The sequence below is a fragment of the Mchenga conophoros genome, linkage group LG7 (assembly GCF_057382185.1).
Source record: "Mchenga conophoros isolate Kocher_MC1m ecotype Shallow Benthic linkage group LG7, M_conophoros_male_GT1.1, whole genome shotgun sequence".
In the NCBI taxonomy this organism is placed as follows: Eukaryota; Metazoa; Chordata; class Actinopteri; order Cichliformes; family Cichlidae; genus Mchenga; species Mchenga conophoros.
In genome coordinates this window covers 45595788-45605760 of record NC_140532.1, presented here as the reverse complement: position 1 = coordinate 45605760, position 9973 = coordinate 45595788, and the positions used below count along the sequence as shown (strand labels likewise).

At 42.3% G+C, this 9973-nt stretch overlaps 1 protein-coding gene across 1 annotated transcript; it reads right to left on the bottom strand.

Moving 5' to 3' along the window:
* Positions 1–2012: 2012 nt before the first annotated feature.
* On the bottom strand, positions 2013–7192 carry LOC146570881 (ATP-dependent RNA helicase DDX54-like; the record flags this gene model as incomplete). Its single annotated transcript, XM_085279505.1, has 6 exons — positions 2013–2543; positions 2699–2790; positions 2906–3016; positions 3106–3219; positions 3310–3458; positions 7037–7192. Coding segments are annotated over 6 exons (864 nt in total), but the record flags the coding sequence as incomplete, so codon positions are not given.
* Positions 7193–9973: the final 2781 nt, after the last annotated feature.

Sequence of the window (9973 nt, the reverse complement as noted above, 5' to 3'; positions counted from 1 at the left end):
GCATCGCTGAAGATAAATGTCCTGAATGGCAGGAAGCCTCGTGCCAGTGATGTGCTCTGCTGTCTTCACCACCCTCTGTAGTGATTTACGGCTGCTGGCAGAGCAGCTTTTGTACCAAACTGTGATGCAGCTGGTCAGCAAGCTCTCAATTGCACACCTGTAAAAATTTGAGGTGATGTTGGCGTTCATGCCAAACTTCCTCAGCCTCCTCAGGAAATAAAGCCGCTGGCGAGCTTTCCTGATAGCAGTGTCTGTGTGAAGGGTCCAGGAGAAGTCCTCTGTGATGTTGACTCCAAGGAACTTGAAGCTGCTGACCCTTTCGACCTTGACACCGTTGATGTGGCTGGGCTGGTGTTCTCTGACTGGTCGTTTCCGGTAGTCCACTATCATTTCTCTAGTTTTGCTGATGTTGAGAGTCAGGTTATTTTCCAGACACCACTCGTACAGTGCCATCACCTCCTCTCTATAGGCCGTCTCATCATTGCCTGTGATGAGGCTTATGATGGTTGTGTCATCCGCAAACTTGATGATGATGTTGGACTCGTGTTTAGCAACACAGTCAGGGAATATAGGAGGGGGCTAAGCACACAACCCTGTGGCGTACCTGTGTTTAGGATGAGTGGTGAGGAGGTGTGCTTACCAACTTTCACCACCTGGGGCCTGTTTGTGAGGAAGTTTAGAATCCATCTGCAGATAGGTGTTTCCAGCCCAAGGTCGACGAGCTCCGTGGCAAGTTTTGAGGGGATGATGGTGTTAAATGCCGAGCTGTAGTCGATGAAGAGCATCCTTGCATATGTATTCCCTTTCTCCAGGTGAGTGAGGGTGGTGTGCGTTGCCAGGGCGATGGCATCCTCTGTGGCTCTGTTTGTCCGATAGGCAAACTGAAGAGGGTCCAGTGTGTCAGGGAGGGAGGAGCAGATGTGACCTTTGACCAGCTGCTCCAGGCACTTCATGATGACGGATGTCAGTGCAACAGGACGGTAGTCATTCAGACAGGAGACCACTGACTTTTTGGGAACGGGATGTGGATATTGTAGGCATATAAAGTAACTGATGGCTTGGTCATTGTTTCTTTTTATAAAACATTAATTCTCTTTCTTATTTTGTTGGTTTGTTATTTTTGTTGGTTAAGTGAACATGCCCAATACAGTTATAATAAAGGTCGTCAATGTCACCGTTATCTTAGAACATACACGTCAAATTTCCTTTCTTCAAACTTTCCTTCCCTAAATGTAAGTGAATTACAAAAAAAAGAAAACTTTACCAGACAAGATTAAAAATATTTGAAAACTGGACATGTAAATGATGTTTACTATTAGGTCTACACTTCACATAAGCGGAGATGTTAGAATTACTAAATTACTTAAAGAAAAAAAACTTCTATACCAGAGCAATAACTGGAAAAAACAATATACAATAACACAATACAGACCCACTATCCACTAACCTATTCAGCTGCTTCTGAATGCAAATATCTAAACAGCCAATCACATGCCAGAAAAAAAAAGTTGATTTAAGTGACTTTGAAGGCAGCATTGCTGTTGGTGACAGATGGACTGTTTTACGTTTTTCAGACACTCCTGATCTTCTCAAATTTTCTCAGGAATTTACAGAGAACAGTCCAAACTGAAAAGCGAAATAAACATTTCCCTGAGTAAAAATGCCTTGTTGATTGCAGAAGTCAGAGGGGCGTGGCCATGCTGAAGGCAAGAGGAATTCTAAGCCAGTTTCTCAACCCAGCCCATCTGATATCAGTAACCACAACACATTCAAAGTCAATTAAAAGTCGCCTTTCTTGCCCGTTCCGATGCTCGCTTTCAACTTTGAAATGAGACCACTTGGACAACAGTAATGATAAATAATTGCAAATAGAGCACGTTTACAGAATTTAATGTCATTTTTATAGAGCACCTCTTATTTTAAGAAAAGATAGGTGAGACGATTTTTGAAACTAACTGCAAATTAAGCACACAATATTTAATATCTGTATTTTACCATTTTGATAAGACATATTTCAGTACTCCAAAACACTTTTATTAGACAGCCAACATGCTTACAAGTAGTAAATCCAGGTTAGTGGATCATAATTAAACATCACTCTGTGGCAAACGCAGAGTTCAGCAGGCCATCAAGGAAGAAGTGATGTGCATTTCTGCAGTGTAAAGATTCACAAATCATTTTCTCCTTAATCTACAGTCACACAAAGCGCCAGGAAAATCTTTGGTGATGATCTCAGATGATTCTGACGCTTATCACCCAGTTCCTCGTGATGTCCTCCACACCATCAACCCTCTGTCCTCCTCACAGTTTCTTCCTCAGCTTGCCTTTCTTATGGCCACCCCTTCCAAAACCTGACTTTTTAACTTCTCCGAGCCACTTTTTGTTCTTGGAGCGGAGCTTCCTCATCCCCCCGCCCTGCAGGAACTGGTGCTTCTGCTTTTTCTTGCGCTGCTTCATGATCTGATCCTTTGTTTTCAGCTCCGAGCGTGCTTTGTGGTCACCGGAGCTCTGTACGTTTGGACCTCGTCGGCCACGGCCACGACCTGGGAGAGGCACGACACAACAAAGAGGTTGGAGGTTATAGCTCGCAAGGCTGGAAGAGGGACTTGAAGTATTTACCTTTAGAGTTGAGTTAAAACATGGTGGCTGATGGTCTATATTTAACATGTTTGTGCTATTCATTTTGATGCCTTCCTACCTCTTGCTGGCTTCCTGCCTCCTCCGCCTGTTTCTCCATCTGATCCAGATCCTGTATCATCAATCTTGTATTTTTTCTTCCACTCCTCATAACTGACATGTTGTCAAGTGATACAACATCTTCACAGTACAGCTTAATATTGTCATAGGAGTAGAGAAGAGGGTCATTGAGAGCAGCACACAGAGAAGCTTTTTGTTGGAAGGATACAAGTTCTTCCTGTTCTTCTTGTTACTGATAACCTGACCGCTGTCTGTTTTGATCTTCTTCTTCTGGTCTTCTTTTCCCGTTTCTCTCACAAAATGCTTCCTCTTACGGTCCCTAAAAAAAGAAGGGGGAAAAAAGACTTTAAATTATAGTTTGAAATGACCATTTGGTGGATATTGAGTCAAACATAGGGAAATTTGTACCATTTCATCATTTTCTTCTGCTGGTTAAGGCGATCACCTTCATCTCCCATGAGATCAAGGACAGCTGAAGAGGCCTGCTGTTCAAAAGCACTGCCCTCTCCACCGAGACTCAACCTGTCGACGCATAACACAGGACAAAACAGCATAAAACACAAAGCCATTCACATTTTTTAAAGAAACAGATGCAACAGTTTAATGCCTCACCCTCTCTCAGAGTCAAAGTCTTTAGGTCTGTAAGGGATATAATACTCTTCATCTTTGCCTGACTGCCTCTTTTTCTTGGTCTTTGGTCGCTCTTCGCCATCTTCCTGCTGACCTCTTCTTTTACCACCTACCACCTCTGAAAACACCCCCTGGTGGAAATAGAAAGAATTACATGGTACAAAGTGACAAAGCATGATACAGAGATCCTACTATCTTCCTCTTCTAGTTTGTATACAACATCATCTACATCAAAACTGCACTTTATTTTGCTTCTTCTTCATCAGACAGCACAAACAACTTTCTCATTTTGACTCAAATATTGGTTTTGAATGAAAATTCTGCAACAATCCTGGGTGTTTATTCAACTTGTGAGCAGGTTTTCTAATCCACCGTACGATTATTATTGACACTAGTACATGTTCGTGCTGCTGGCAAACTAATACACTCAAGAACATATAGCAAAGCAAAGAAGTGAAAAGTAGGTCTTGCCTACATAAATAAACATAAGACAGTTGTGAAACTTTGACATAGTAACATCTGCAGTAATATTTACACCTGTGATGACATCTCACAAGCATTAGCCTTATTTTGAAACCAAGATTGTTTACACAGACTTTGTAATTGCAGAGAAATGCTCCATTTATTTTGGTCATTTCATTTTTGAGCAGGAAGTTCACCTTTCTTGTTATAGCCTTTAGACGAATAGAGAGTTTTCCAATTAAATACATATTCTTTAAATAATGTTCCCTCTTATAAAAAGTAGGATAATTTAAAAAAAAATTTAAAAAAATGTATTATACCTCTATTACTTAGAAAAAAAACTGTTTTTTTCTGTTGTCTGTTATATAACGTTAGTGATGCTCGTTTCAATTCATTTCTTAATCAGCTAAACAGGTCAGTTAAGAAACAGTCAAATATTAAGTTAAATTTGAAAACGGTTTAAAAAAAAATATCTCCATTCCAAAATGTCACATGACAATCTCATTGGCTCACGGAGTTATGATGTCACTACACGATCCTTTGAAGTTTGTCCTTAAACAGGGGTGACACACAGCAGTTTTTTAGTTCGTGTCTTCGCAGCATTTGTGTTTGCAGCCTTCACACGTTCACCACAGAAACTTTTGGAAACCTTTTCGTTGTTGTCGTGTACAACCTTCAACATGTATCCAACAAGACACCAACCAAGGCAAAAAGATTACGCCGCTTCTCCTTCCTGTCGTGGCCAGCCAAGTGACCTCTTAGCCGTCCAAAGGGCATTACATGACAGTAGGAAGGAAAACTACCATCTCCAGAATAAAATTCAACAGATTGAAGAAGAGAAACTTCAACTGGAGGAGAAGTGTAGACAGATGGAAGCGCAAAATAAGAACCTGGAAGAAAGACAAAAACGCCAGCCCGACATAAATATTATTAATGAGGGTTGGGGAATCAAGTTTGGACAAGCCCGAGAGCAGATTGTCTTCCTAATTAAGGAAAACAAGCAAAAGAGCGTGGAACTAAAGGAGATGTCCAACCAGCTTAAAGATAGCAAAGCTACTGTTGAGAAGACAGAATGGGATCTCCAATATATGGACCAAATGAATCGGCTGCTCCAAACAAACTTCGATGAAGCTGTGAAAAAAAATAAAGAAATCCTCCAACAGAAGGAAGAACAGGAGAAAAGGCAAAGAGACATGGAGCACAAACTCAAAGTCACGGAGGAAAAATACAGAATGCTGAAAGAGAAGGTGGATGATACTCTGCGCCAAAATAAAGACCTTCTTCACGAGAAAAAGCAACTAGAAGGGGAAAAAGAAAAACTGGACAAACAATGCTCGCACATGCAGAAAAGGATGGAGCAAATGGCGAGAAACAACTCCGAGCTCACTAAGGGGATATTGTTGGAATACAACAACTTGAAGCGCAAACACACTGAAATGCAGGCGCAAAAGCAAGAACAAGACAACATACATGACGACCTGCAGCGTACGCTCCAAGATATCCACAAAAGAAATGAGGAGCTACAAGACATGTACAAAGAAGTACAACAAAGAAACGCAGACATGCACAAGGACAAGATAATGCAGGAGGAAACATCCAAAGAGCTCAGGGAAAAGCTTGAAGAAAAACAAGCAACCTTGGAAGAGGTGGAGAAAACGTGCAAGAAGCTTGAGAAACAAAACAAAGAAACCATCGATGAGTTGAGAACCCTCATCCTGGAAAAAAAAGCTCTTGTAGAAAACTGCATGAAAAAGAAGAACAAACGCTTCCGCTGGCCCTGGAGGAGGAACTCTACTGCTTCCTCAGCAGGTGTAGCCTCGTCTTGCTCCACCTCTGTTCACCACCCCAACCAGTCCCGGCAGTTGACTGTCCCCTCCTGAGCCTGGTTCTGCCGGAGGTTTCTGCCCGTTTAAAGGCAGTTTTTCCTCCCCACTGTCGCCTAGTGCATGCTCAGAGGGGATTGTTGGGGTTTTCTCTCCTCTACCTTGTTTCAATATTTACTTAACTTTTTGTGCTTACTTCATTTTACCTTGTTTCATTATTTACTTAACGTTTTGTTCTTACTTCATTTTACCTTGTTTCATTATTTACTTGTTAACGTTTTGTTCTTACTTCATTTTACCTTGTTTCATTATTTACTTAACGTTTTGTTCTTACTTCATTTTACCTTGTTTCTTTATTTACTTGTTAACGTTTTGTTCTTACTTCATTTTACCTTGTTTCTTTATTTACTTGTTAACGTTTTGTTCTTACTTCATTTTACCTTGTTTCATTATTTACTTGTTAACGTTTTGTTCTTACTTCATTTTACCTTGTTTCATTATTTACTTCTTAACGTTTTGTTCTTACTTCATTTTACCTTGTTTCATTATTTACTTCTTAACGTTTTGTTCTTACTTCATTTTACCTTGTTTCTTTATTTACTTGTTTAACTTTTTCTTTTTCAACTTATTCATAAAACAATAAACAATTGAATTTATCCTTTGAGTATTTTTCATCGAATCTTTTCATCTATAACTTTTTCAAACATTCATATCTGTCGTTTATCTTCTTCTTGAAACCTCATAAATGGTGAAGGAAAAATCCTGGAACATGGTTTGAAACACTGAAATTGTTTCAGCTGAAACCGGCAAAGTCATACATTTGTGTGTGTGTGTGTGTGTGTGTGTGTGTGTGTGTGTGTGTGTGTGTGTGTGTGTGTGTGTGTGTGTGTGTGTGTGTGTGTCACCGGTGACACGGTGTCACTGGTTAGGTCATCATGTTTAGGCTCATTCACTCGAAAAATTATTTAGGCCAAATCTTTAAAACTGTATCATTGCATACACATTTTCAATTCATTTCAATCGCACAAATCCAGAAATAATTATTTGCAGTATCTTATCTGATTTATTTTGAGAATGTCATGCCTGATCATTTGCACCCACACCACCAAAAATGGGGGCAAAAGGGAGGAGATCGCATTTAATCGGTTATAACAAGAGGTCAGAAATATAAGTGCTGCAGAAACCTCTGAATCTCAGCTATAAGCTCATGTAAACCATTTCTACAATCGCCAAACAAAGCAAAGTCACCAAACAGTTAAAAGAGCAGTTACGTCACCATGAATCTGTGGACAGGTAATATCCACACTTTCATTTATGATTTCCTGGAGTTCAATGTGTGCTTAATCCTTAATGAAACTGATGTAAACCTGCAACTACAGCAATCCAGGGAAGAAAGAAAGAAGCAATACTTCACCCATGCTTACTTTTAAATCACTCTCAACCTTTTCTGTAATGTCGCAGTCAGCAGTAGTGGTGGGGTTGGTTGGCTGCTGCAGCCTGCTTTCTGCAGCTCGGTCTTCTCTCTGCTTGCTGAATTTGTCCACTAGCCGAGTGTCACTAGCCGAGATGGACCGATCCGATATTACGTATCGGTATCAGTCCGATACTGACCCAAATTACTGGATCAGATATCGGTGAGAAATAAAAAATGTAATCGATCCATTAAATATCAAAAAAGCACCCCACAAAACTTGCCACACGGCGTAACTCGGCTCATAACCGTAGAAGTATGCATCACGTGATGGTGTATTTCTAGCCTTGCTACCAAACCAGCATTTCATCTCCGAGGAAGTTATCCCAGAGAGAAGTAAAGCAAGTGTGCAAGTTCATCTCTGAATGTCTATAAAGTGTTCCCATGTTAAGCTTAACAACAGATATATGGAGCGACTGCCTCTCTCTCGCTCTCCTGCTGCTACTTCAATCGTGAAACTGCTTAATGATCAGCTGATCGGCTTTTCTGTTGTTATGTTGTGGCAAGGATTTGTCCACCAGGGGGCAACAGTGGTTGGGGAGCTTTCAGTCTGTGGGGGCGCATGCCCCGGTTCTCTTAATAAAGAAGCAACTGTGAGCTAAACATGGTCTCCGTGGTTCCTTGGTCTTAGGATATCACATATGGCGACGAGGGTAAAAGCCAGGTTTTGCTGTGAAGTTACACCGTGCTAAGTGACTTATGAACTGAGGTTGGCAAGTGGTGCAGCGCTAGCATCTGTGGGAAGTGGAGCGTAACCCTCAGTGTGGAATAATGGCTACCACTTTGGGCTCGGTGGCACCGTTCGACAGCGAGCTGCAATCCTGGGAGGAATATTGTGAGATTTTGGATTACTTCTTTGTGGCGAATGATATTAAGGAGGAGGAGAAGAAGCGAGCGGTACTGTTAAGTTGCGTGGGCGCACAGACCTATGCCCTGATTAGGAACCTACTCAGTCCGGTCAAGCCAGGGGATCGTTCTTATGCTGAGTTGGTGGGATTGTTGAACAATCATTTTCACCCTAAGCCGAGTGAAATTGTGCAGCGGTGGAAGTTTAACACACGGAATAGAAGGCCGGAGGAAAGTGTGGGCGATTATGTAGCGGAGCTGAGGAAGCTCGCACAGGACTGTAACTTTGGTGACTCCCTGACGGTGATGCTGCGGGATCGTTTAGTATGTGGAATAAGCGACGACAGAATACAGCGCAGATTGTTAGCAGAGGATTCGCTAACATTTGAAAAGGCGCTGAAGTTTGCTCAAGCAATGGAGGCTGCTAACAGAGACATTGTGGATTTGAAGAGCATGACAGAACAGTCGCGATTCACTAAAGGATTAGGAGCCGTGAACAAGATGGAGGACGGCGGCTCGACGTCACAACAGGTTGTCAGGAAGTGCTACAGATGTGGAGGACTAAATCATGTGGCCAAGGACTGCAGGTTTGTTTCAGAAAAATGCCACAACTGTGGAAAGGTGGGACACATAAAAAGGGTTTGCCGAATGAAAATGGAACAAAAAGGAGGGCGTGGCAGACAAGGTAAACAAGCCCATTTCTTGGAAGAGGAGAATGTGGAGAGTGAGGAAGAAGGAGCTGAAATGCACCACATAAAGGCAAGTGTGACTATGTATAATGTGCATGAGGAGATTAGCATCCCAAGGGAAGAACCCATCAGACAGAAGCTAAAAGTAAATGGACAGAATGTGACATTTGAAGTAGACACAGGCTGTGGTTACACTATCATGTCGAAGGAGTCATTTAAAAAACTTTTTGAAGGCAGTAAGGCGCCCAAAGTAAGCAAGTGTGGAATCAAACTGAGAACGTATGGAGGCCACAAGGTACCCGTGTGGGGAGCAGCCCAAGTGCAGGTGGAATTCAGAGACAGTAAGAAAACACTGGATGTGGTGGTGGTTGAAGGGGCTGGAACTAGTTTGATGGGTCGGGGATGGATTAAGGCCCTCCAATTAGACTGGCAACCTGTACATAAGATCGAAGGCGGAGAGGATGCCTTACAGCGGATACTGGCCAGACATGAAACAGTGTTTAAGGATGAGTTGGGAACGCTGAAGGGGTTTGCGGCAAAGATACATGTAGCTAAGGATGCTAAACCGTGCTTCTATAAGCCCCGATCAGTTCCGTTTGCTATGAAAAAGAAAGTGGAGCAGGAACTGGAGAGACTGTTGGAGGAGAAAATCATCCAACCAGTGAAATTCTCAGAGTGGGCCGCACCCATTGTACCCATACTAAAGCCAGACTCCAGCGCCAGAATTTGTGGTGACTACAAACTGACTGTTAACAAGGTGTCGCCTGTAGAACAATACCCCATTCCACGAATGGAGGACATGATAGCGGGGCTGGCGGGAGGAGAAAAATACACCAAGTTAGATATGAGTCACGCATATCAACAGGTTGTACTTGATGAGGAATCTAGAAAGTATGTCACAGTGAACACACACAAGGGTTTGTTTACATACACCAGGTTGCCATTTGGTGTGAGTTCAAGTCCTGCCATTTTTCAGCGCACCATGGAGAGTGTGTTGCAAGGTCTGACCAATGTCGCAGTGTATCTGGATGACATCATCCTGACGGGAAAGAATGACAAAGAACATCTTCAAACACTGGAGGGAGTGCTGCAGCGCTTGGAGGAGGCGGGCCTGCGCTTAAAAAGGAGCAAATGTCAATTCATGGAGAAGGAAGTGACATTTTTAGGACATCGGGTGGATAAGACCGGTTTACATCCAGTGCCGGCAAAAGTGAAAGCAGTGCAGGAGGCGCCACCCCCAAAATCAGTGACAGAGCTCAAAGCTTATTTGGGGTTGTTGAACTTCTATAATAAGTTCTTGCCAAACTTGTCCACACTGTTGGCCCCACTGCACAAGCTTCTGAGAAAGGGGGAAC